This window comes from Podarcis pityusensis, assembly GCF_964106645.2.
Source record: "Podarcis pityusensis genome assembly, chromosome: 2".
Taxonomy (NCBI): domain Eukaryota; kingdom Metazoa; phylum Chordata; class Lepidosauria; order Squamata; family Lacertidae; genus Podarcis; species Podarcis pityusensis.
Genome location: NC_138029.1, coordinates 93,922,049 through 93,949,924, shown reverse-complemented (window position 1 = coordinate 93,949,924; position 27,876 = coordinate 93,922,049). Strand labels below are relative to the sequence as shown.

Genomic DNA, 27,876 nt, shown 5'->3' with positions numbered 1-27,876 from the left:
CTTTCAGAAGATTTTTCAGAAGATAAAGAGATTTAGAGCTATCTCTTTAGGACAAGTAGTCTGCACTTTGATTTATACACTGACTGCCTTTGTAAAGGGCTTATCTTCTAATGGGGTGCCTGAGGAATTTGATCTTTGTGAATTTTGATGCACACCTTCCAGACTAATGTGCAAATTGCACTGGCTTATGCACTTCCTGAATGTCCCAATGCAGCTGGTAGCGCAAAATGCATTTTAAAATGCAAAATTCAAATTTTGAGAGAAATTACGTTAGAACATATGAATTTAAATGCAAATATTCGTGCAGATTAACAACAAAAAACAACAAATATTAATGTACACATGTGACAGAACGGGCTTATGGATAAACATATGTGAACAGGACACAGATTGTAAAGACACCAAATCACCCACCCTTGTGTTCAAAATGACTTCCGTGTGGCAAATTTAAACCAGTAAATCAATGATTATGCCAGATGATAACAATCTGGTTTAGTGAATATTTGGCGCACACAAGGCACTGCAAAAACCATTGCTAAAGCGGACTTAGTTTTAGATAAATTGTCTTTGGATAAGTGCAGACAAGTGAAAAGTGCAGACAAGTCTTCATTTACAGAATGCCCATGCTAATTCTTGCCTCAACGTGGCTTTTCATCTCTTCCCTCGTTACATCATATAGTTTCTGTTCAGACCTACAGTGTCCTGTCAGGTATCTCTTTTGCCATCAGAAACCCTTACTTCCTCTTCTGTAGGCCAATTTGTTTTCTTGAAACGACTGTTCAAAATACCCACTCAAAAGAATCTCGTTTCCTAGTGCTTCTCAGCCAGTGTCTCCTGCCAGATGTGTTAACGGGAGTTAAAAAAAAAGGTCTGAAAAATGTATTTCCCATTGTTATTGTTCATAGTCAGTTCTCACCCTACTAGTACTTGCCCTCTTTTGTATCACTGCTCAGTGTGCATATTGTTTTTTGTCTGACTTTCTTAAGGCCTTGAATGATCCCTATATTTGCAGCAAAGATTATAAAGGTATACCACTACTCATATAATAGCAACACCTGCAACAATACAAAGAAGGCCTACATCGTACCTTTGCGGTATGATTCTAGATGCTCTCAGTAGCTTCATGAGAATTCACTCGCCTCTCCCATTATACCGTAGTGCTGACATGCTTCATGGTATGTACGTGCTGCTTTCTTGCATAGACCTTGACTGTTTTGAAACGAGACAAGTCACAAATGAAAACCTGAAGGCAACCATTCAGGGCTGATTCCTCTTTTTATTCTCCTTCCATCTGCTTAGTTATTATAAGGCAACAGTACAAGTTGCTGATTTTGCCCCTTTAAAGACAGAGAAGATTGAAAGAAGCACCTGCTATGAATATATGGTATTTGAACTTCCAGTGCCGAATAATCCGCATCATAGAATAGCTTCCTTAGTCTGAATGTGTGGCTTACAGATCTAAGTTCACATGGCAACAATAACAAAATCAGTTTATCACATTGTACACTTTCTCCTCCCAACAAAATAATGGGAGTTTTGGGTAACCAGGACCATCATTATAACTATGCACATTATTTGTAAACATGACCATTTGAAGCTCCCTGAAAGGGCTAATCCATTAGGCAACCTAATGCAACATTCCCCAACCTGCAGCCCTCCAGATGTTTCAGATTAATTGTTCTGTGAAAGAAGACATCGATCAGAAAAAAATACATTATTTCTTCAGTTTAATCTATGCTAGTGGAATTATACTGACAGATGTTTCAAATGTAAAGTTTTGGAAGAGAGATACGGTCCCTAAAAGGGTCATTGCCCTATATGAATGCTCTTCTTTAAAAATGTAAGACTTAGAATCATAGTATTTGTAGAGTTGGAATGGACCCGAGGTTCCCCTGCAATGCAGGAATATGCACATGGTCCATATGGTGAGCCACCACATTGGCGTTATCAGCACTATGCTCTAAATCAGGGGTCAGCAAACTTTTTCAGCAGGGGGCTGGTCCACTGTCCCTCAGACCTTGGGGGTGGGGTGGGGTGGACTATATTTTGAAGGGGGAAAAAATGAACAAATTCCTATGCCGCACAAATAAACCAGAGATGCAGTTTAAATAAAAGGACATATTCTACTCATGTAAAAACACGCTGATTTCCAGACCGTCTGCGGGCCGGATTTAGAAGGCAATTGGGCCGGATCCAGCCCCCGGGCCTTAGTTTGCCTACCCATGCTCTAAATAACAGAGCTAACTGGCATTTCTTTGATAGTGCTATTTCTTTCAGGCACAGAAACGGTCAAATAATGAATAACATGGATTTTCACCATTACATCCTGCCCTGATAAATTGACTAATGGCACCATGTAAATAGCTGTCTGAAGTTTGAATTCGCCTTGCAGCATTTGAAATTGTTCTTGGATGAAAAGTTTATGAAATGGTGCACTTTACCTTGTATTTAAATGGGAAATAACTTGAGTGCCACCTATTTCGACAATTTTAGACCAGGAACAAATTTAAACATTCATAATTACTAGGGAGTAACCCCCATTGAATAGACTTGGTGTGCTGCCCGCGGGGGCATGGCACCCGGCGCAGTGGAGGGGTGCACGGCGCGTGTCCAGGGGGCAGCTGCAATGGTACCCCCCTCCCCGATGGTGCCGGGGGCGATCCACCCCCCCATTCCTCTGCAAGTATTGGGAACTGGAAATATGAAAATGAAATGATGACCTGAGATCTGGGAGGAATCTTTCACAGCTATATGCCTACTCTGGTGCTTCATTCAGTACTAGCATAGATTTGAGGACTAAGGAGCAGCGACAGTCAGGCAAATATAGTTGTTGCCACAGTGCAAGATAAACGATATGGATGTTGCCAGGAAGCAAATTCTGATATTGCATAGTGACTGTGTTTTCTTAGGTATGTTCCTAAGAATATTACTGCATTAATTATAATATTATTATATTAATATTACTGCATTAATCTTTGCCGGGCAGTAGAATACCTGTGGTTCACATGCAAATGTCTTAACACGGTGTGAATAACACAGAAGTTCACGTGAACAAGTCTTACAAGTAGAAAGGAAAAGAGGACGTAAATCATAGGTATTTTGTGGAGATGTAGTTGTGAATTATTTTTTTCTGAGCTCTCTACTTCATTAGAACAAGAAGACAATCAATTTACATTCAAACCTTAGCTCTGAGAAGTTCACGTAATGAGTTTTAAATGCTAGGCAATAATTATATGCCTTAAGGAAAAGTATGTTAGGGAGGTGGAATGGTGGAAGAGACATTTCTAAAGACCTTTTCTAATTCTGCTCTTATGTTTTGGATGAACTTTTCATATGTATATGTTTTCCAGAGATTTAAAATGTCTCTCTAGATATTTAAGATCTGTGTAAATATCAATTACTAGTGAAGTGGGTAATTTGTTGTTTTACAATGAGCAGTTTTAGTTGAAACTAAGGAGGGGGGTAATCTTATTTTCTCAAAAGATTGTGCCTTTGGGCTTCTATTCAAATAGCATCAGCTAGAACAAATAAGCTGAGAGTGCATTTACTGCTTATGGTCTAATCTCACAAAATGGGCCTAAATGGGTTTCTGTCAGCACTTTATCCACGCAGAAAAGTCTGTATTATATTTTTCTCATTCTTAAAAGATATATATATATATATTTAGTTGAGCTTCTCAGAGGTTTTAGTTGTGTTGAGTATAAGTTCTTCTAATTACCTGCTGAAAGTACTTGTTTTCCAATGGCAAAGTTGTTAAAACACCTGTACAAGACTAGAATGTTGTTGCTTATGTGGCATCGTGTGTTTGTAGCCTTTCTTTATAACTCCAAAGAATGCAGTTGGCTTCTTTGTGCCTCTAGTTACATTTATCCCTGCATAGAAACAGGCATAATAATATCTAAATTCCCTAAGATGTGACTCAGTCATTTATGGAATATTAATTGCACATCTGTAGAAATTGTTCTATTATTTTACGTTTTTAGAGTGCTTCTATTTCTTTTTTAAAAAACAACTCGTACTTTCCGTAGTTTGCTTTTATCTTGTTGTACGCCACTTTGACATTTTCAGGCAGTGATGAGGCTTTTAAAATAAACAAATAATCTCAATAGACTCCAGACAGAGATAATTCTGAGATCATGATACGAAATACACTTTCCCTTTGCGGCTGGCTGGCTGGGGGAATGAGTTTTTGGGTGAAAAGACATAGATATTGGATACTGGGAGATAAATAAATGATGGCCAGTTACCCAGTTTCTGGGTGGGAGGCAGTTGTGGCTTGTCATGGCAGAGCCTTGGCTCCAGAGAACAAAAGGTCTCTCCATCGTGCAGGCAGCTGTTGAGGATTTCCCCTGGCTGGCCACAAAGGAGGGTGGGATACTCCGCCGTCCCCTAGTTTTGCATCGGCCAGATGTTCCAGCTATATATATGCCTGCTGCACCTGAGTTTGGAACCACAGTCGGCTGAAGAACAAAGAAGCAAATTTTCCAGAAGCTTGAGCAAAGAGGAGTGTCAAGGGACAACCAAGGAAATAAAGAAATAGTGCTTAACTCAAAAGTAGGCTACTAAAATGTTATTTTATGTGCCTCTCTTTATGACAGAGATGTGCTTCTCTGCACATTTTTGAAGTGGTTTGAGAAGGGTGACAACTAAAATCTATGCAGAAGTGCAGTGCTACTTGGGGTAGCGCCATAGCTCAATGGTAGAGCAATCTGCTTTTTATGCAGAAGGTCCCAGTTTATCAATTCTTCATGGGAGAGAACTCTCTCTGAAGTGATGGAGAGAGTTGGATGGGCCAATGTTCTGACTCACTGTAAGTCAGCTTCTTATTTTCCTGTGTTCCTATACGTGATCATGCCAGGATATTTTACAGCTTTGCTCCATTTCCCCTTATTTGATCTTCCAGACACAATTCAAAGTGTCAGCCATGACCTTTAAAGTCCTAAATGGCTTTGCTTAAGGACTCTCTCCCTTCACAGTCATTAAGATTAACCAAAAAAAATATATTAATCCTCCTGTTGCCAAGTAAATGTGTCTCGCACAGGACTTTGTCCAAGTTGTAGCTCTATAGATATTGGTTTAGTCTTCAGAGTTCATGCCAATTCTGGCTGGCAAAGAGTGTAATGATACCTTTAAGCTCCCTGTGTACACAGAGACTTCTAATCTCCCCAGTGTTGAAGTTTATAACCAGAAACACTGCTGAGGTTTATGACACTGATAGGTGGAGGTGTCATGCTAGGTAGTTTCCAGGGGTCTTGTTTGCAAAGCTCTGATCTCTGTTCCAGGCCGTTAGCAGCACTATGTCTCAAAATTACTGTTTTTCTGTCTCAGTTTCTGGAGAAAAGTGAAGGAAGAACCGCGTAGATAAATCCTGTAGGGATAATGGCAACAATATCTACTTTGTAAGGCCTTGGCCTTATGGACTGTTGGACAAAGTTTGGACATGACAGCAGTGGTCAATGAAAGGGCACTTAAAGAGTCAGTTTCCGCAAAATGAGTTTGTTTTCATTTGTACCTTGAATTGCCTAAACAAAGACAACAGGGCTGCTATATGTTCCCCACCCCTTAACAGTATCCACTTATTTTCCTTTGGGATTCCCAGTGTCATTTGACCTGGTTTTTTTTTTACCTTTGTTATCAGTAGCCTGTGAAAACAATATACCTGCAGTTAGTTGTTCCTCCTACGTAACCTAGAGATATTTTTATACAGGTTTGACCTCAATAATCTTGTAACTACAGGGAGATCATTAATAACTATAAATACTTCCCCTCAGCCCTTTCAAGATGATGTTCCATCAGTTTCACGCTTGCCTTGAAGACGTGAAATTGTACTTTAGGGGGAAAGTTCAAATGAAGATCAAGCATAGCGTTCCTGTGTGCACAAATGTTAATAAACACTATTATGGAGCATATTCACTTGGACAACTCTTAACGCAAAAGAAGTAGCTGAAAGAAGTACACTTTTAGTGGAACAAATTGTGCATTTTCTTTTCTGGTACTTCTTAGCATTTGTAACCTGCCCAAAACCTAGCGTGTGCCTATCTCAGACTTGGTTATAAGGTCCCTGGTGAGAATATTGGAAATAGGTTGTAGGCAGCAATTTGCTTCTTTGAATGAAGTACATTTAACATTCTGTATGAGATTAATATTAAGAATTAGCTATGAACTAGTGAGATGAAAAAATCTAATTGCCCATTTTTCAAATGCAATAGGCTAAATGCAGCTCAGTGTGATTGCCAATTATAAAGACCTCCTGAAGTTTCATTTTATTTTAACTTTGTTCTTCTCCTGTGAATGTGGTGCATTCCCAGAGCCACCTTCCTTCCAATCACACAGGATTCCATCCACCTCTGAGTTTTCTAAGCAATTTACATCTTACAAAATTGAATCACTCTTCCGAGTGATTGTGACTCACAGTTCCTAATTATACAAGGTCAGTTCTTCCCTTTAGATTGTCATTTATGATCATTCCTTGTGAAAGTGGATCCCCCTATAATAATTATATTTTTGTATCCTATTTCAAAATTAATCCCATCCCTTTCTGAAATGGATGAAGTGTGTGTGTGTGTGTGTGTGTGTGTGTGTGTGTGTTTGGGGGAGGGGGTGTTCAGGAGAGGAAGGGCTTAATTCCAAAGCGAAGGCATAGCAAAATGTGCATGCTTCCTGATTGCCAGATATCACCATGGAAGGTGTTTTTCGTTTGCTTGCAGACATGGGAGCCATGTTTCAGTGTTGCACATAATAAGCCTATTCATTTCAATCCAGGACACTTGAAAATGAAGTAGAAGCTGCACACACATTTGTGCTCTTCCAACATAAATGGTAATATGATGCCAGTTCCAAAGTGAGGATCACTTGCTAAGTGGGTAAGAAGGTAGAACTGTGGCTGGAATTTGGGCTGCAGTCCTGTCTGTACCCGCATACCAAGGAATAAGCCCATTATTTCAATAGAACTCATGCATAAATGTGTAGCTAGTCTGGAACTGCTTTATCTAACAGGCCAGCACACCTGTTGCAGTTGATAGCCCAGACACACCACCATTTGCCCTGATGGGACTCAAGGCAGAGTGGAGTTGAAAATGAGAATGGCTAATGTTGCGCATGTGATGTCAGGCCGTCACATCAGGCCCCCTCAATCTTCTTGAGAAGGTGGCATCTCTGCCTGTGAGTGCGGTGGGACTCAGAGAAGGGCCTCCTCAGAGAAGGCAGATTTATAGGAGGGAATATGGTCTTTCCCCTATGGCCCCTTGATGCAGGGGATTTCCGTAAGAAGGAAGATTCCTGACTAGAAAGTCATGGCTGCCTCTCTTGGAGTCGATATGAATAATCTACATAATCACTTCTTAAACTTTGTACTGTGTATCATTGCTTAGTGTTGCTTTCTGAGGAATGGGGGAGTGGTTGGCTAGTACATTTTCTTGCCTTTCAGTTACCACATGAGATTCTGCTTGAAGTTTAAAATCCAGATCTTTCTGCACTAAGGTGCATGCATAGAGTGAAGTAAAGGGGGAGGCTATGCTTAAGTAGCAGCTGCAGCAGAATGCAGACAAGAGTTCAGTTTAAGTTCTGCATGTTCTGAAAATATTTTTGCTGTTTTTTTATTATCAGTCATTTCTACGAATTTTAGAATCAGTTGTATGTAAATCAGTAAAGTGCAGCTGGTTCCATGACAGACCTATATACTTCTTCAGAGACCCAATTACTTTAAACAGGGGAAAACAGTTAGATGGGATAAACTTAGGACAGGCATAGGCAAACTCGGCCTTCCAGATGTTTTGGGACTACAACTCCCATCATCCCTAGCTAATAGGACCAGTGGTCAGGGATGATGGGAGTTGTAGTCCCAAAACATCTGGAGAGCCGAGTTTGCCTATGCCTGACTTAGGACAAGCATGCCCTGAAATACTTTCAGGTGCCAAGATTTTACATGTGGGGTTGTATTCAATTTAATATTAGATACATTAATTTCAATGGGTATACTCTGATTAAAACTAAGCTGAATACCACCCACTATTTCCCCTGATAATTGATGACATTGTGTAGTATCATCATCATTAAGTAATACTGATAGATACCACATTTGGATTCAGCCTGTATTGATTTCATGTGCTGGGTACTATGTACCTAATCTCAATCCAGTGTTGGAAAGCACGAGTACAATTCTTGTACACAGGTAATATTTAAAGTGAACAAAAGGCTTAGATTTATTACTCCCTAAATCACTGATAATTTCTTTATAATAATTAGAATTGCATCTTTCATTCTCCACTTCCCTTAAATATTTGTCATTATAAAGCATTTACTTTCATTCAAGATTAATCTCTTGAGCAAAAAAGTTTCATCAGCTCCTGCAGACGTATTAGTCATTAGAGCATATTACCTGGTTGATTTCACAGCTGTCTCCAGATTGTTTGCCAGTCACTGAATCAGCTTCTGTAGTAGAAAAAAAAACCTGTCCATTATCTGTAGAGATTGCACGAAATGATCTGTTAAACATTGGCATTTCCCCATATTATGCTTATGTGTCTTTTTAAAGAAACAGCAAATGGTATCAGTGGTAAACAGCTGTAAAGACCATTATATTGGCAAGTACCGCTAAACTGTGTTTTCTCACAGAATACAGATTTTTTTATTGGTAGATACTCAGTGCACCCCCTTTTCAACATCATGTTATATAAGCTGTTGCCGAAAAGCTTATAGATGGCATTTCTTTAACTTTTTGCTTTAAGATAGCTTGCTACCCATGAAAGAAAACATTAAGAAGCTTTCCTGGGATTTCTTTTTTTTTTAAATGCTTAGCTAAGCATGAAATATTTCTGACTTGTATGCTTAATCAACAATCAGAATCTGTAAGATCTGCTTGCAGCTAGCAAATTGATGTGTTCATAATATCAAGTAGGTAGCAGCATAATTTATTAGTCAGTTCACATTGCAGATACAGTGACCATCGGTACACAAATCTTAAATTAAACATAAGTTAATATAAGTCCTCCAGACGTCCAAATATAGGTATCCACACACAGTTGATGCCTGTATGAAACATGTTTGAATGTAGCTACGGTCCCCAGACCATTGTGTAATAGACGGTGGGTATTTATCCAGGCTCCAAGTATAAGAGACTTACACTTTAAGCCATATACCAATTTCTAGGTTTCTCCGCCCGCAAAAAAAAACAGGCGTCTGCCATTCTCCTTCCAGCAGGAACCTGAATTGTTTGTGTGTTCATAAAGGAGAGATAGAGGGAATAAAAATGAGAATGCCCTGTTCAGATCCAGCTTTCTTCTAGCCTCTCACTCTCGTCTGGAGTTTGCTAGTTGCATTGAATTTCCTCCACCATTACCTGTGAGAAAGTACCATTCTCAGGGGAGGGAGGAGAATGAATTGGATGAGCTCTCCCTTCCCGCTTTCCCTCTGCAAAGTAGAATGGGCAATTTCACTGAAGAAAACCGTTTGTGTGAGTTAAATGTGATGTATCTGCTTCTAAGCCACCCCAAAGTTCTATAAATTCTATATATCTCTCTCCATCGCCCTTGGGTCTGAGTCACCAGGATGCTGTCATTAGATGTTAGGAACAACATTCAGTACATTCAGATGACAGAAATAAAACTATTTCTAATCTGGTTGAAGGCTAATTTACAAGATTGCAGACTTACACGATATAGCTCTGATGTTGGCAGAAGAATACCCATTAGCTTTTATCAGTCCAGGTGACAACAGATGTTGCACTTACTAACATATGCAGTGCTATCACACAGAGCTAATTTTTATAAGGGATGCTTACTTTTATAACTTACGAAGGAAGTAGCATTTACAAATTATTTCAGCACTAATTTGCACATTTATAGCACAATTATTTTTTGCACTATTATAAATATGGTGTTTGAATGGTGCTTCAATTTACCGGTATTTGTTAAAATAATTTTACCTCATTTATTTATTTATTTAGACAAATTCTTAACCTCCCCTTCACCATACGAAACCAAGGTGGGTTGCAACGACATAATATACTGTACAGTTATAAAAAGCAGATGAAACAGTCAGTTATAAAATACGGTGAAACTGTTGCAGACAGAACAGAACAATATAAAGCCAGCAAAACTCCCACAAAATTCTCAAAGAGTAAAGAGGTGAGTCTTTAGCTTATGGAGAAAGCTATAGGATGGAGATGCTAGACTGTGGAGCAGGTGCTGCTTGCTTTTTGATATAATAGGTCTTCAAGCTGGATTGCAAACCTTGTATCCAAAAACAGTAATAAATTAAGGGTTGCCTTAATCAACTATTTGAAAACTATAAGTGGAGCAAACTTCTACTAGGAGAGAGCTCCACAGTTTTGGTGCTGCTGTCAAAATGGTTCTGTTCTAGGTTATCTGATGGCTGTGGAACCGAAAGCAGAAGCTCTAAGAAGATCTTTAAATCAATGCTAGAGTTATGTTGTTTGACTACAGGTAGTACATTGTTGCATGCACAAAATGAGATCTGCTTACACAGATCTCTGTTCCACCTGCATGTCCCTGCACCCCCTAAACCTGCTCCAGAGTGTTGGAGGAACCTCCATATTGGGTTTAGGGGTGCACAGGGGGCACCCAAGTGGGGAGGAGAGGGGGGAAAGTCTCACTGTGTGAGCAGACCTCATTCCTTGCAAGCATACCCCACTTATCAGTACATCAAATTCTACCCTATACCTCCCATCATTCCTGACCTTTGATCACCTGGAGGGCCACAGATAGCCCACCCCTGTCTTAAATTATAGATACTCATATATGAATAAAGGCAATTCTTAAGATACCCTAGGCCCAGATGGTTTTGTTGGAACCATGGGATGGAAAGCCAGCTGGACAAGCCCCAGCTGGAGCGTCTCCCTTCTAGCCTTGCCGCTGCGGAGATCCATCAGTCATCCTCCTCTGACGTGCGTCTGCGACTCATGCTATTGTGCATGAGCACACGTTACTCAGCAGAATAAACACACAACAGATCTGGTTCCAGGCTTGCATACTAGGCTACGTTTAGTGTACATAAATCAGGACAAAGAAAACATGGCTTCTCTCCTTGTCGTTCTTCTCGGAGAGAGAGAACACAAAACCTATACAGAGTGGATGTACCGCTCATGAGACTCTAACAATTTGTGCTGGAATGTAAACAGACATGTGACATGTAACAATCCCACACATCTGCAGCGCGGGAGGAATGGAATTCCCAACAGGTTTAGGACTTTAAAGATCAAACCTGATTTAGGCCCAGAAACCAATTTGAAGCCAATGAACTTTTTTTCAAAACTGACATACGTTCCCTGTGGTTGACCCCGATCAAAGCTCAGGTGGCCACCTTATGAACCAGTTGTAGCTTGTGATAACTTTCTAAAGGAGCGTTACATAGAGTTGTGTCTTGTGCAACCACAGTATTTGAGCAACAGGAGATTCCAAGGATGCCTGCACTTACTGAGGGTTCAGATTCCTTGGAACAAAGATCAAAGGAGACCAGCAGCAAAGCATATGCCTGCGCTGCCCAGGGCAGATGCGCGGAGTGCACACCCAAGGGCGGGGGGAGGGTGCCCTCTCAGGTACCACAGTCCGGCGGAGGAGAGGGGTGGGGAAGCTGCTGCCCACTCTCCTTGACTGGGTGAAACCTAATCTGGCGGTGGAGCTGCTGCAGCCAGGCATGCCTCGCCACAGCCAAAGAGAGCTGCTCTCTGCCGTCAGGCAGATGTGATCCAGTGGTGGAGCTGCTGCGGCCGGGCGTGAGGTGCACTGAGGCCAAGGAGGTTGGGTGGCGGCATTGCCACCCATTCTCCTGCTCTTCTCCCCTGGGTCAGTCCTGACTCGGGGGTGGAGCTGCGACCAGGCATGAGCGCACAGCCAAGGCTCAGCTCCTTCTCGCTCGGAACCAGGCTCCGATGAAGGAGCCTGTTTGTGCCCCCTCACAAAATTGCCTCTGGGGCCACAGTCCCCATGGACCCCCTCCATGCTATGCCTCTGATGGAGACTGTGCTGTGTATGTACATATACATACAACTTCAGCTCACAGTATTAACACTTCAACATATCTTGTTTTCCTATTGAGTTTCCAAGGAGGCCACAACCTCACAGCCTCGGGTCTAGCACAGAGCAGACATGTCTCTGTGTATCCAACTTCTAGCATCAGTCCAGTTCATACACACAACTCTGCTATACCGCACCCTACACCTTGGCTGTTCCATCCTAGGATGATGTGGCATCCAGCCAGGTGAGATGAGAAATGGCCAACCCATTTGTCTCTATGGCAATGGAGCTTGCTCTTTTAAGATGTGTATGACGGGTGTTTAGCTGAGTTGCTAATTGCTGAGTCTGGCTAACACCCCAGAGGACAGGATCACACTTCAAAACGACCTTGACAGATTAGAGAACTGGGCAAAAACAAACAAGATGAATTTTAACAGGGAGAAATGTAAAGTATTGCACTTGGGCAAAAAAAATGAGAGGCACAAATACAAGATGGGTGACACCTGGCTTGAGAGCAGTACATGTGAAAAGGATCTAGGAGTCTTGGTTGACCACAAACTTGACATGAGCCAACAGTGTGACGCGGCAGCTAAAAAAGCCAATGCAATTCTGGGCCTCATCAATAGGAGTATAGCATCTAGATCAAGGGAAGTAATAGTGCCACTGTATTCTGCTCTGGTCAGACCTTACCTGGAGTACTGTGTCCAGTTCTGGGCACCACAGTTCAAGAAGGACACTGACAAACTGGAACGTGTCCAGAGGAGGGCAACCAAAATGGTCAAAGGCCTGGAAACGATGCCTTATGAGGAACGGCTAAGGGAGCTGGGCAGGTTTAGCCTGGAGAAGAGGAGGTTAAGGGGTGATATGATAGCCATGTTCAAATATATAAAAGGATGTCACATAGAGGAGGGAGAAAGGTTGTTTTCTGCTGCTCCAGAGAAGCGGACACGGAGCAATGGATCCAAACTACAAGAAAGAAGATTCCACCTAAACATTAGGAAGAACTTCCTGACAGTAAGAGCTGTTCGACAGTGGAATTTGCTGCCAAGGAGTGTGGTGGAGTCTCCTTTGGAGGTCTTTAAGCAGAGGCTTGACAACCATATGTCAGGAGTGCTCTGATGATGTTTCCTGCTTGGCAGGGGGTTGGACTCGATGGCCCTTGTGGTCTCTTCCAACTCTATGATTCTATGATTCTAATGGCCAACAGGCTTGACTGGTTCAGCAAACTTCCTCCTATAGATTCTAGCCTCCCATATACAGGTTTGGCAGGGAGTGACAGGTATCACTGAAACTGACCACCACCACCCAAACCCATAACCATATGTTAAAATAGTCCAAGTTTGAGTGTCACCAAAGAATGCCTAACTGTGGCTAGACCCTTCCTTGTCTACAATAAAAGACTAGCTGTCCCTCAGGTGGCTTTGTGTTCTTCAAAAAAACACACCTTATTATATACTTAAGGCTTTTTCTTTTTAACATTCTGCTGGTAGCTGCACACTCACAGTAAATAGGTCAAAGTAAAATTTTCAAAAGTGAATCATAGGTCAAAGACAAGCAAGAATAGATCAAAGTCAATTTAAGTTTAAAAGCACGGCGTGAAAGTCGTCTTTATAGATCTATGGAAGTTTATGGGTGAGGTGAATTACTGACCCAACTTTAGGATTGCTTTATTAAGTCATTTGTGTAGATACTTATGGATGATAAATCCTAACGCCAAGTCATCTTACCATTTACGTTACTGACTGATCAACCTGTACAGATGCTTTGTGTATTCCATTTTGCAAATGGCAAAACAGAAAGTGATGAACCATCAACAAATGCTTTCATGCATTACATTTTTCAAAGACGAAAACAGTTCCTTTGCTCAGCAGTCTAAAGGAAGTGTTTTTGAAGTGTTTATGTTTTTAAAATTGAAACCAATCATAATTATACGAAGTCAGATTCAGCAACACAGATCTCTAGAACTGAGGTGCCTGCCAGTTTTTGAAGGCTTAGACATAAAAAGCTTTACTTTTAATAAAAGAGTGTTTCCATTTATCTCTAAACTCAGATGCGTTCTTCATCTCTGTGGGTCTGTTCACAGCAAAGATCAACAGCTGCTGTATGTTGCAGATAATGTAATACATGGAAGATAAGATGACCTATCTCTATAGGGACGTAGCAATGCCTTTTATCACCTTTATTTTTTCCCAGTGTAAAATTATCTCTTGCTCTCCTTTTGCTGATAAAAGCTTACAGTATGACTAAAAAGCATCCCAGTTATAGCTCATTTGTGATAGCCCAAGTGGTATTAGCAGATTTACATCTTTAGTTTATATCAAGTATTGTCAAAATTCACAGATATTAGCAGACAATATTCAATAGAGATTAATGACTAACGTAAGTAAACAACACATTTTGACTCTGGAGCCTGGATAAGCTTTATTATATTTAATTCAAAAGGAAAAGGTTTTCTGATGGCTATTTTGCATATTACAATAATACAATGACAACCAAATGCCCAATCAATTAAGGCATTTGCTTTCTTCCACATCAGCTAAGGTTGGAAATCACTCTACCAATAAGTTACTTAACTAAAAAGCCAGGCTGCCGATTTAGGCTGCCATCCTATACAGTGGTACCTCCGGTTACGAACTTAATTCGTTCCTAACCCGAAACTGTTCTTAACTTGAGGCACGCTTTTGCTAATGGGGCCTTCCACTGCCGCTGTGCCACCAGCGTGTGATTTCCGTTTTCATCCTGGGGCAAAGTTCACAACCAGGAGCACCTACTTCTGGGTTAGCGGAGCTCTTTACCCAAAACATTCATAAGGAGGACGGTACATAACCCGAGGTTCCACTGTACATTTATATGGAAGTAAACCCCACTGAACTCAGTATAGGATTGCACTGCAAAACGGTAAACTTTTCCCCATACAAAGCACTACTATTAATCCAACTTCAGAAAATACAGCTAAAAACTGCCATCCTCAGCACATGTACTTGAAAGGAAGTGTCATAGACAAATAAGCCACTTTTCATTTACAACGTTGTTTGTACTTAATCCTATGATGTACATCTATAGATGTCCCACTTTTGCATCAAACATTATAAACCTAGATTAGAGTCCTGGACGAACAATGCACATATTAAAACATTTACAAGAATGGTAGACACATAGGCACGAGTTGATAGAAATAAAAAGTAGCTTATAATGGGTAAAATTGTGGGAGCTCCCACTGCGCTCCAGAGGCTTCGCGTTGCTATCGCTGAAGCCAAGGAGCCTGCATTCGCTCCATAATACGCACACACATTTCCCCTTAATTTTTGGAGGGGAAAATGTGCGTCTTATAGAGCGAAAAATACAGTATCTACTGTCACTGGTGTACTTTCGAACTGCTCAGTTGGCAGGAGCTGGGACAGAGCAACGGGAGCTCACTCCGTTGCGGGAATTCGAACCGCCAACCTTCCAATCGGCAAGCCCAAGAGGCTCAGTGGTTTAGACCACAGCGCCACCCGTGTCCAGTGGGTATTCTTTATTAATTGATATACTCCTTGCATGCCAAAACCCAAGGGTGTTAACGTGTCATCCATGCACAGCTGACATTGGAACCCCATTAAAGGAAGTGTGTGTGTGTGTGAATTACTTAAATTAATAAACACTTTCTGATGACTGGAAGGGTGTTTACAAAAATGTAGGTGTTAAATGGAGCCTTAGAACGATCATCTCTTCAAGAAGCAATGGATTTTAGAAGTTGGTGCATGCAAGCTAAGCTGTAACATAGACTTATATAGTCTAAAAACAACGTATGTGATTTTCATCTACACTGTTATTTTATTGAATTGCTCAATTAGTTCTGGTTCATTATTAGCTGGTTCATATTATCAGTTGACTAACAATGTATTCTGTGTACTCAGAGGTAAATGTGCATAGGGTTATAGTTGAACACTTCCTTTATCTGATGACAACCCTATTTTTATTTAAACCAGCATAGTATTGTACCATCTTTGGATAAAACTTGCAGCACACTTTTGCTCAGCAAACCCCGTTCATCCATTAGGACCAGTTTGAGATTATCCAACAAACTCTGACCCACTGAAATTCCTTATGTAATCTGTCAGCTGAAACATATTTGATTCTCAGTAAGATGGAAAATGCTTAATTTGTTTGAACTTCTCACCTTCAAACAAAACGTTTCCCATAATGCCACTTGGCATGGCTGATCAAGGCACATTGTCTTTCAACCCACTTAGCAATTCAGTAGCCTCAAAGGGCCTTTCCCCCTGTTTTAACATTTACAAAGGAAATTTTTGAGGCAACACAAACAAGTGCAAGTCATTCCTATTTCCTGAGCACCCTTTTAACAAATTTCAAAGTGCTAGAATAATTACTTATGTTAACATCTGCCCCAACAGCTTCAAAATATAAGTATGGCTTAAAAAAGAAAAAGAAAAAAGGCACCTTCAGCAGAAACGAATGGTTAGATTAGTCGCCCTGAATCCCTTTCATCAGTGAGTCACAGTTCAAAGAGGAAAATTAAGGCTCTGGTATATTTATTTTAACAAAAACCTCAGCTGTCTTAAGCAGGTATTTGTCAGTTTTATTGCAAATCCTTTGGATGAAATGAAGAAGATTACTGAAAGGAATGGTGGTTCTAGAATTTGGTTGCACAGATTCATGAAACGATTTGGTTGCCTGTTCACAGTTTTAATATCTGCCACAAGATACCTCCTGACATCCACTTGCTATAGAGAGCTAGCTTCACACCTCAAGTTCACAGATGCAAGCAGCACAGATTTGTATTCTGTAAAGTAATGCTAACCCCTTGAGGCTCAGAGAGCTGATACCAGAATTACCAGCATCACTTCCTTGGAATTGGAAATCCTCAAATCCTTTCAAGTGATCAGCAGCCTAACATTACACTACAAAGTAAAAAACGCAGAAAATGCAAGGACGTTTGGGTGCTGGAGAAAAAGACAAGCCAGGAAGTATTTAAAATAAAACCTGGGTAAAACAAGATTATTATTTTTTGACAGATGTCATCAAAATGCTGAAGTTTGGATAGTGTTTATTTCCTTATTTATTTCAAGTATTTGTATGCCACTTTTTATCAACAAATCATTTACATATTGACTCATCTCACTACATGTAAGAGAGTGCCATTTATGTTCATGCAGCTCATTCTTCAGTCACTATACTAATGTGTTATGTCCAAAACACCCATGGCTGTGATTGTGCATGTCAGTGGAACTTGTAGAACTCTGTGGTTGAGAGTAATGGAGATTGTGCAGCAGTAGTCTTTAGTTATTGTTCTCTTCAGGCAAGTGAATTCTGTAAAACAAAATAAACTTATTCTAATTTAAGCAATCTGTGTGTGTGTGTGTGTGTGTGTGTGTATGAATTAGGGGCTTTTGTCCCTGCTTGTATTGCTCACCTCCCCATCCCCCTCACACCTCTGCTTATAGGGTAGAAAAGCATGCCTTCAATGTCCCTCTAAGAAGTTGGATGTTTGAAGGAGGTGAGGGGCGTTCTGTCTCCTTCATTCTCACCACCACCACTATCTTTTTCCAAAGCTTCCTTGACTCTGCTGGATGCCCATGTTCTTGGCCTTCCTGATCTGCACTATACACTCCAGATGAGCTTGTAATAATTGTGTTTTCAAACAAATCCCAAGCATTTCGGAGCAATCTGACGTTCTTGGCTTTGCCTTTCAGCTTCCTTTTTACCAACCCCCTCATGTGGTCGAGTTTTCTTGGCCGTTGGCCATTTACATGTACATCTGGTTTAATAGTGATATGGTCACTGCTCCCAATTGACTTGACAACACTTTCTTCTTGCACCGGGCCCTGGGTACCACTCAGTCTTAGGTCCAGGGACACTGAGAACTCATGGAATTTGTCTCCGTTGGATTAATGTATTTCTGCCTCCTTAATAGTCTGTCAAGTCAACTTCTATTGTAACTTGCAGTGGTTTATCAAGTGTTTGTATTCATAGAATCATAGAGTTGGAAGGAACCCAATAGTCATCCAATCCAACCCCCTGAGATGTAAATAATAAACGTTGAGTGTTGCAATACCTCCTCCTCCTCCTCCTCCTCCTCCTCCTCCTCCTCCTCCTCCTCCTCTTCTTCTTCTTCTTCTTCTTCACCTGCATCTCTCCATTGTTTTTCAGACACACTATTTTGGAAGATGGAACTCTGAAGATTACCAATGTTACTAAAGCTGATGCAGGAAGCTACACGTGTATAGCAACAAATCATTTTGGCGCAGCCAGCAGCACTGGAAACCTGGTGGTAAAAGGTAACACATTTCTCCCAACACATTTCTGATTCTTCAGTTCTAATGGGGCAGATCTCTTCTGTTTTAGATCTTGTGAATTTTTAAATATGAAGCATCTGTTGCTGTAAAAAAGTGCAATTTAGGCCAGAATCTAAGGCCACTTCTCTGGGAGAAAACCCCATTGAACTCATTGGAACTTGCTACTGAGTAATCAAGAACAAATAGAATATGTTCATTGACCAACACTATACAGATAAAATAAAAAGTCAAGGTAACCTCTGAAATAAATATGCATCTTTTGCATACATAAACCAGCTTTAAAACAATAACATAGCTCAATAGGCAATATATTCATTTCCAAACTGATATATTCATCAACAAACTGATTACATGTGACCTTCAGGTATAGGGCAGTATAGAAATAATAATAATAATAATAATAATAATAATAATAATAATAATATAGTAATAATAATGTGGATATACAAATCAGTTAAATGAAGTGACATGGTACCGCATGAAACAAACATTGTCCAAAGCCAATATCTGCAGCCAGATGTGTTTAGACTAACAGTTTTTCATTGGCAGATAAGACTTAGAGAACACCAAATTTAGCATGAATCCAAGCTATATGGATTATTGCACTGGTCAAGAAAGATGTGACTAAGTGTAGGTCCTTGTTCCTTTCTTCTGGCTTTAAGATACAGAGGTGAGCATTGGATAAAGTATCTGGTATTTTCTTAGATTATGTTGAGCATTTGTTGTTGTTTAGTCTTTTAGTCGTGTCTCACTCTTCGTGATGCCATGGACCAGAGCAACACTATGTTGAGCATAGTGTTTCATAAATAGTTTATTTTGACACACTTGCCCCCAAAATGTGAAGAAAATCAGGCTTTCATTTTAATCTCCAGCAAACCATATCATTCTTGTATATTCAGCACAGTCTGGGCAGTGCTATACCACTGATAAACATGAAAATGTTTTCTTTAAGGCTGGTACTCATTAATATTTTTGGTATATTACTGAATAACCGTGTTCATTCTCTTGGTTGGATAGTGAGGTTTAAGCCTGATGGACCTTTTTCCTGTTTTCATATGTTGGTTGAATACGGGTCAGTTTGATTTTAGAGAGGGGTGGGTATGTGTTACTGATTAGGATTTTTCTGGATTGGGTTGGTCAGGGAAGTTTCAAATGAGATATTTGAGTGTAGTATTTCATACTTATTTACGGTTTGCTCAGCAGTATGCCTGAGTTGAAAAAGTTGGAGTTTTGTATATATGACAGTCACAGTCTGATAGACTTGATACTGCTGCTCATTCATTGGTCAATGGACAAGGCTAAGTAGGTCTCTCCCTTGCCATGATGTTCTTCGTGGGGGTGAGGACACCTGACTGGCATGGCTCACCTGACTGGTGGCGGATGCAAGAATATGTCTCCCTTCCACTCTGAAGACCTACATAAATAGCAATCAGAGCAGATGGTTCTTTCATGCAGAGAGAATCTGCAGCACCCTCCAGGTGCTCAATCTCTGTACAATGGATGGAACCAGGTTGGTTACCCCATGGCCATAGTGATCTTCCTGGAAGGAAAAAGGTACTTTAAGAAAAAATCACCATGAACAGAATGTAAGAGTTTACAATTTATGTTTTTACCATTTATAATTAGCTGCTGTACTGAAATGTACATGTAAACATAGGCAACAGAATCTTCGGGAGGGGGGTATGATTGTAGTGTTTTCTATATGCTTCCCTAAAGCAAAACCCTAGCGCTCACACTTGTTGCTGAGCTAATTAAGCTTTCCCCTTGAAACTAACATATCCAAGTGTGAAATTTCTTTCTGACCCTATATTGCTGAAATGAAAAATGAGCCAGATTTTTCACATTCAAAATCACTAATGCATAACTCTAATTTTAGCAGCAAAGCTTAGTTTGGCCCTTCAAAATTCCCCTGTATTGTCTGAAGTAGGAAACTTGAAAGGATTGCATTGTTTCATTGCTATTATTGAGTTCAGAGTCACATACGGTTTTCTACATGCCTATATTTACTTTGTAGATTTTTAAATTCTTATTCTATTATAGTTTAACTACCTTTTAACTGTTATGCTTTATATGTTTTTAGCTTTCTGTATTTTACCCGTGTTGTTTTAATTTGTATAAGCTGCCTTGAGTCCCAGCCTAGAAAAAAGCAGGATATATATAAAAAAACAATAACAATAACAATAGTGCAGGGATGAGAAATCTCTGGCCCAAGAGACACATTTGGTCCATGGCCCTGGTCATTTCCCATGCACACCTGCTGTCCTTGGTAAGCACCATGCACTACTCTCCTGGGGTAGATTGGCAAGGAAATATGGCAAATCCAAACCTTTGCTATACCAACAAATTCAGGTCACACAATTAAAGTTGATTTGCAACTCATGTGCAGCAAATCTGCTTCCTCAAAATCAGATTTTTTGCAATAGGTAAAGTGTGGGATAACATGTTTTGTTTTGTTTTGTTGTTTTGCATTATGTCATTAACCTCCCCACAAAGAAATCAGAATGAATGCTCAGTGAATAGGTGTTGTTGCCTAACCCCCCTGCAAACCAGTCAGGATGAATGCTCAATAAAGAAGTCATCCGGAAGTATAGACTGTTGCTTTCATGTGTTAAGAAACAGCGAAAGAGGACTAAGGGCTGGTGCCCAGTCTCAGTCTGGCTTAGATTCAGCAAACATATTCCATCATGTGCCTTCAGCTTCTGGGCACATCTATCCACATGCGTGCTTATTTAGCACTTTATAGACAAAAGTGTAAAGTTTGCTATATGAGAGTACCTAACAAAGAGTTGCATGCGGTTCCATCAGTTTTACAAATTCATTTCTTGTTGTTGTCTAATAGAACTACTAGCTGCAATTAGGAAAGCAGAGTGAACTAGGCGGCTTCTCCCCCAAGCACCACCTCCACTGTGTGGCTCCCCTTCCTTCTCCCCCCCCCCCCCATCATTACACTGATTCCTTTTTCATTTATAAAGCTGCAGATCATGCCATTACAGTATTAAGAGAGAGATCACTTCTGGATAAGATATAATTGTTTTTAGCAAGCTCCATGTTGCAATCCTATGCACAGCTATGCATCATCCCTGACCACTGCTCCTGCTAGCTAGGGATCATGGGAGTTGTAGGCCAAAAACATATGGAGGGCCAAGTTTGCCTATGTGCCTGTTTTAAATCATCATTGTTTATTATAGGACAGACAATGGATAACATATGTTTTCTGTATGGCTCACAGAAATAAAAAATACATATACAAATGCAGGACAAGAATTGCTAGCCATACAATTAATAGTTGGTGTGGTTTGAGCCTGAAGAGCAATATTGGCTCTCTGACTTTCCTATCCCAGCGGTAGATATATTTCCTTGTTGTCTCAGTGAATGAGATGGTATTAAAAATCATTTTTAAGTGCATCAGTAAAATTTGTCATGTTCAGAGAAAATTAGTAACTTATTCTTGTTGCCCTTGCAACACCAGTCATATTTTCCCCAAGATATAATCAGCGCATGATTGAATACTGTTAGCCACTGATCATTTTTAAAAATGTATCTCAAGGCTCTGAAATGTATGCCCAGAAACTCTCTATCACCAAATTAAACGTAATAATAAAATGTCGGCAATAACATTTGGTGTTGTAATTTGTTAGATGTGCTGACAATGACAAATGTTTTAAATTAAATTATACACTTTTTTATGAGTAGTCTTGTGTCTGATGAATTACTTTACACAACAGACACATAGATTATAACATTGATAAACATTTTTCATCTCTCTCTCATTTGTGACGGGAAAATCCTCTATTGGAAAATAGATCAAAAGAGATGGATTTATTGCTTTGTAATCAATCACAGCATTCTAACCCTGTCAATTTAATTCTGCCAAACACCAGCAGAGATAGATGGCCACAGCCTTTCAGCCTTTCCTAGCCAATATTTGTTCAAAGTCATCTTGAGTGGCATGTATTTAAATGACAGTTTTTATCAACTGTGAGAGTGAAGGAAGCAAGACCGGAGTTAGGAAATCTGATAAAAGAAAGCATATATTGCACATATGTGTTCCTTTTTGAAGATTTATTAGAAATGATTTATTTCACTTGTAGTACTGTGAAGTTTGAGAATTTATTTATTTATTTATAGCATTTTCCAGTGGACACACCAAGACTAAAACTATAGCAAACGGGCCTTCGTTGTAATGTGTTAGCTGTTTTGTAGCCTTCTTTATTACCTAGGACCCTCTGATGTACAGTGGTACCTTGGGTTAAGTACTTAATTCATTCCAGAGGTCTGTTCTTAACCTGAAACTGTTCTTAACCTGAAGCACCATTTTAGCTAATGGGGCCTCCTGCTGCCGCTGCACCGCCGGAGCCCGATTTCTGTTCTTATCCTGCAGCAAAGTTCTTAACCTGAAGCACTATTTCTGGGTTAGCGGAGTGTGTAACCTGAAGCGTATGTAACCTGAAGTGTATGTAACCCGAAGTACCACTGTACGCTATAAAATTCACAACAGGAAATCCATTGCTGCTGTTGGTGGGACCTTTTCTTTGGTCCTTCGTATAAGCATCGTGGATCGTATAAGCATCATGGACTATGCACCTTGCACATTGGCCTGTCGTTCACAAGTTTTTCCATATTAGGGCCTCCTAAACTGGCATTTCAGTGTCTGGCTGATCTCAGGGTGTGTACACACTCCCATTTACTGTGCAATCAGTACTTTCGCCATTTTGTTTGTGGAGCCATGTACACACAACATTAGCGACAACCACGCCTATCCTATAGCGTTATGAGAAATACTGCATTTGGATGGTGTCAGGGCTGCCTCAAGTCTCAGCTCACAAAAGACCAACGCCTTTCTTTTCTTATATACAAAAGTGTTTATTGCAGTTCATTGTTTGCTTCAGATCCGAGGCGCGCAGCCCTACGTCTGCTAGGCTTAGACCGCTGAAGTCCCTTCTGAATCTGTCCCTGCCCTGCACCAGTTTAAGAGGCTTGCGCTGCTCCACCTCTTTCTCTCTTTCCTTTTCCGCAGGGTCTTTCTGCCCGCTGGGGTTTCGCCCCTCCTGGATTCCTCCGACGCGGAATCAGACTGCTCTTGCCCCCTCCTGCGGGCTTTGGGACCTGGCCCCTCCTCCGGGCTCCCTGTACTTCCGCGCGCCTCTACATTTGAACTTGGCGCGCGCCCCCAACCTCTAACTTTCCTTTTGACAGCTACACTACTCCCTTCACTACTCCCCTCCCCTTCCGGGAGGGTGGCTTGCTCCGACCTCCCTCCTTTCTCTACTGCCGGAGCCGCCTCCCCTGATACACTGGAACCTCCACCCCCTTCGCTGCAGTCTGGCGGGGAGGCTGGTCCTGACGCCCAGCTGCCACTTTGGGATCCCCCGCTGGCCCCCTGCTCCTGACAAGTCCCCCCTGGGGCTCCCCTGGCCTTGACCACCGGCGCCCCCTTCTGGGAATCCTCTGATTCGCTGGAAAGACTCATGGAATCTCTAGAGTCATTGTCATCCTCTTCCTCGCTGTCCTGGGATTCATCCCCATCGCTCTCCATCTCCTGCCTACCCTGTGCCTCTGTCCCTGAACCCCTGACAGATGGGTTTCCTTCGAAACCAGTGTTGATCGGATCTGAACATGTAAGCCATATGAAGATATCCACGCCCCCTCTCTGCCCACTAGTGTGGATGGACAGCAGCAACTTAGAAACACATTGAACCATACTGATGTGTACAATGTTGTGCAAATGTGATCGGAAACACAGCATTTTAAGCTGGTAGTGCGTACACAATCCCAGACTTTGTCGCCGCTTCTGTAGGAGCGTGCCAATTGCCTTAGTTGATATAAACTTCGCTTCATGGTTAGTTCACGTGGCTTAAGAATTCCTTCACTTTGTGATAAGGTCAGGGGACATTAAAAAGTACTTTTATTTTCCCTAGTGCTCAGTTCTGAGTCAATCCCATTAGTATTAATGGGAGCTACATGTGCGCATGAAGCAGAGAATATACCCGTAGGGCTGAGGCATGGATATTAACTGCAACCTGAGAATCACGGTGCTAAAATCTGTCCCATAATGAAAGATATAAAATGCAGAAAACTGTTGTGAACTCTAAATGAACTGTGAAAGTACCCTATTTTACATGGATAGGTCTGTGTCTTGAGTGAGATGTATATTAGTTTGGCTGGAACCATAGAATGATAACTGGGTGCCACTTTTTTAAATGTGATGTGGATTATTGGGTGGTCTTTGTTTTTGTTTTTATTATATATTTTGTGTGTTTTATATTGTAATTTTTATGTTGTGGGTCACCTGAGATCTACATGTATAGGGCAGTATACAAATATAAATAATAATAATAGTGGTAGTAGTAGTAGTAGTAGTAGTAATCAGGTCTGTGGCCTACACAAAGACAAACTTATCATATGAAGGTTTCTCTGACCATAAACTATCTTTTGGCTCTCCTCATACTTCATTAATTAAAATACAATGAAGACTTTTTTCCCCCAACTTTAAATGTTCTTCCTTTAAGAATGTGAGCTTTTCAGGTCCAGTGGTTTATTTTACCTTTTGTTGCAAGATGTCCACAGACATTATGGGTATATCATATCTTACTCTACATACAGTGAAGTTTATAACAAGTCACATCCAAGCAACAAGCAAAAACGTAGTCTTAGAACATACAGAAATAATTAAAGGTACCCTTCGGTTAAGGGACGTGGGTGGCGCTGTGGGTTAAACCACAGGGCCTAGGGCTTGCCGATCAGAAGGTCGGCAGTTCGAATCCCCGGGACAGGGGATTTATCTACTTGCACTTTGACGTGCTTTCGAACTGCTAGGTTGGCAGGAGCAGGGATCGAGCAATGGGAGCTCACCCTGTCCCGGGGATTCGAACTGCCGACCTTCTGATCGGCAAGTCCTAGGCTCTGTGGTTTAACCCACGGCGGCACCCGCATCCCTAAGTTGTGCTTTAGAAAGCCACAAATACAGTGGCAGATAGGAACAAGAAGACTAATTTATATTGACCTGACTATATTATATGAGACAGACCTTATTTATTTATTTATTTATTTGTTTGTTTGTTTGTTTGTTTATTTAAAAAGTAGTAGCAACTTATTTCCGTCTACACAGCAAAGCTTCTAACTTCAAAGCAATATCAATTACCATTACAGCATTTATGTCCTTTCACTACCTGGTCCTATTTTCGGAGATTCCTGGACAGGGTAACCTGCTTTTCAGTAGGTCCTGCTCCAGGAGGACCTTTTCTGACAGCCTCTTTAGCCAATTAGAAGGCTACTTGGGGGCATGATCCCACCTCCAGGTCTATTTTAGAAGTGCTTTCCCCACAATTTTATGTTTGGAACAGATATCTTTTTGTTTCCTGTTGTTGTTCTTTATTAACCAATTCAAATGGTTTTCTTGAGTACTGATTCAATGCAATTTACCATAAAGCCACAAGCTGATAACAAGAAATATATTGAAGATATCCATCTGGTTTGTGTTGAGAGCCTTGTTCATTTCATTCTCCATGGTTGTCATTTGCCTTACTAATTGCCTCATTACAACTGCTTTACAATCAGTATGACTTAGTCATTAACGTGATGAAAGGCTTACTGAAGAGCAGCTAGATATTAAAAAGCATAGATCTCTGACCTACAATTCTTGGACATTCCACAGCTTATCTCTAGCTTTATTGAAGTGTGTGTGTGTGTGTGTGTGTGTGTGTGTACACACACACACACACACACACACACACACACTTTGAAATTAAAATGGATCTACTGGCCCTGAACATCTCCTTCAGTTATCTTGCCTTTAGAAAACTGATTAAATGAGAAACTGAAATACTCTATAAATTTTTTACTTTCAAGACATTTTATTTCCCTTGCTGTTTACCATTCTAGTCAGTTAAGTGGCTTTAAATGATGTTATTGTTCACATAAATAAGGAAAGAAAGACAGAACCATGTGATGTTCCTAAATATTTGTTTCACTAGGTGAGATCTGACAAAGCAAATACTCTGCACAGGAAGATACAAGTGTTTTATTGTGTGCATTACATGTTTTTATTTCTTAGTATTTTTCTTGTGGGGACTAGAGCTAATGGTTTTTGTAGCATCTTCTCGTGACCTCCCATATATATATGTGTATATATAAAGGCTCAGAAGTTTAAAACAATTTGCAGATTATCCCTTCCTTCCATTTAGGCAGTCATTCAAGTTGCAAAGAAAATAAGGAAACAAGGGCTGGAACATAACTGTTCTGCTGGGATAGCCAAAGGTCCATCTAGGTCAGCATCCCCTTTCCAACAGCATCCCGTCAGATGACTCTAGTGAGCCCAGAAGTGTTAAGCCTTAAGCCTTATGTAGAAAGCTACCTTATATTGAGCATTATTCCTCCATCTAGCATGGCATTTTCTACACTGACTGGCACAGGCTCTCCAGAATTTCGGACAGGGTGGCATTCCCAGATTTACCCTGAGTTCTTGGGAATTGAACATGGGATCTTACATCAACAGCAGATTCTCTACCACCGAGCTATGGCAGATGAGGCAGCAGATTGAGACAAGATTTCCTGGAAACAGTGGGAAAGAGATGAGGCAAAGCCAGGTAGGATCAGGATGGAAAAGTAGGTTCTGGTATCCATCCATCATGCTACAATCCATATTTATAGCTGTATTTCCATACAGGTACTTACCATTTGTCTGGTATTTCCCTACTACGGGAAAGTGCCACAAAACAGCTGCAACTGAATTATTTGGTTGAAAGGGCGAAAGTTTTTCAGCACACTGGTGCATTTGCTGAATCACTTCAGCTTTTAAACGATTTCGAGGTGTTGTTCCCAATATTTTTAACATGTTTGTTTAGCAGTAAGGGGAAATTGCACTTGTAATGAACTTTAGGAATTAAAGCTTTGAAAGGTGACTCTTTTTATTCTTCTCAGGAATACACACTGCATTGTACACAGCTTTGTGAAGTATGCTTACAATCCTAAGGTTGTAGTTTAATTGTGCAATCTTAAGCACACAGGAAGATCCTGGAGAGAAATTAGTTAGAATTCCCTTTTTAATGAAACCAAATGTCAAAATATAAAGAATATTACTTGGAGAAAGAATGAACGGAGGAAAATAGGAAGGCAACAATTGCACACAGAGGTAATATAATGGAATAAAATCAGCAAAGAAGAAGAGGAGGAGGAGGAGGAGTTTGGATTTGAAATCCCGCTTTATCACTACCCTAAGGTGTCTCAAAGCGGCTAACAATCTCCTTTCCCTTCCTCCCCCACAACAAACACTCTGTGAGGTGAGTGAGGCTGAGAGACTTCAGAGAAGTGTGACTAGCCCAAGGTCACCCAGCAGCTGCATGTGTAGGAGGGGGGAAGCGAACCCCATTCACCAGATTACGAGTCCACCACTCTTAACCACTACACCATGCTGGCTCTCAATGCAAGGAATTCAACATAGCAGTGTGGCAATCATCAGCACAAGCATTTCAGCTTTCCAGAGGGAACAATCTACCGTCACCTCAGTTCATGCTGTTTTGGGGAAAGGAGTCTCTTAACCCCCCAAGCCAATTTCAGAGGAGAGGCAGGGGAAAGTGGGGGGTGGAAAGTGCTGTTGCACCAGCAGACAT

The 27,876-nt window shown here is 40.8% G+C and overlaps 2 protein-coding genes across 21 annotated transcripts in view; one reads left to right on the top strand and one right to left on the bottom strand.

Moving 5' to 3' along the window:
* The window catches only part of LOC308471663 (uncharacterized protein), a 93,615-nt gene that overhangs the window by 242 nt on the left and 65,497 nt on the right, over positions 1–27,876 (bottom strand). For all 8 annotated transcript variants that reach the window (XM_080995983.1, XM_080995984.1, XM_080995990.1 and 5 more), the window contains 2 exons: positions 8,378–8,430; positions 1,088–1,209 (listed from right to left, as the gene is read on the bottom strand). In XM_080995983.1, coding sequence (XP_080852109.1) covers positions 1,171–1,209; positions 8,378–8,430 — 92 coding nt within the window. In that variant the 3' untranslated portion in view covers positions 1,088–1,170. The remainder of the gene's footprint in view (positions 1–1,087; positions 1,210–8,377; positions 8,431–27,876) is intronic.
* The window catches only part of LOC308471560 (contactin-4), a 520,761-nt gene that overhangs the window by 439,128 nt on the left and 53,757 nt on the right, over positions 1–27,876 (top strand). For all 13 annotated transcript variants that reach the window (XM_080995664.1, XM_080995658.1, XM_080995657.1 and 10 more), the window contains one exon: positions 18,123–18,250. In XM_080995664.1, coding sequence (XP_080851790.1) covers positions 18,123–18,250 — 128 coding nt within the window. The remainder of the gene's footprint in view (positions 1–18,122; positions 18,251–27,876) is intronic.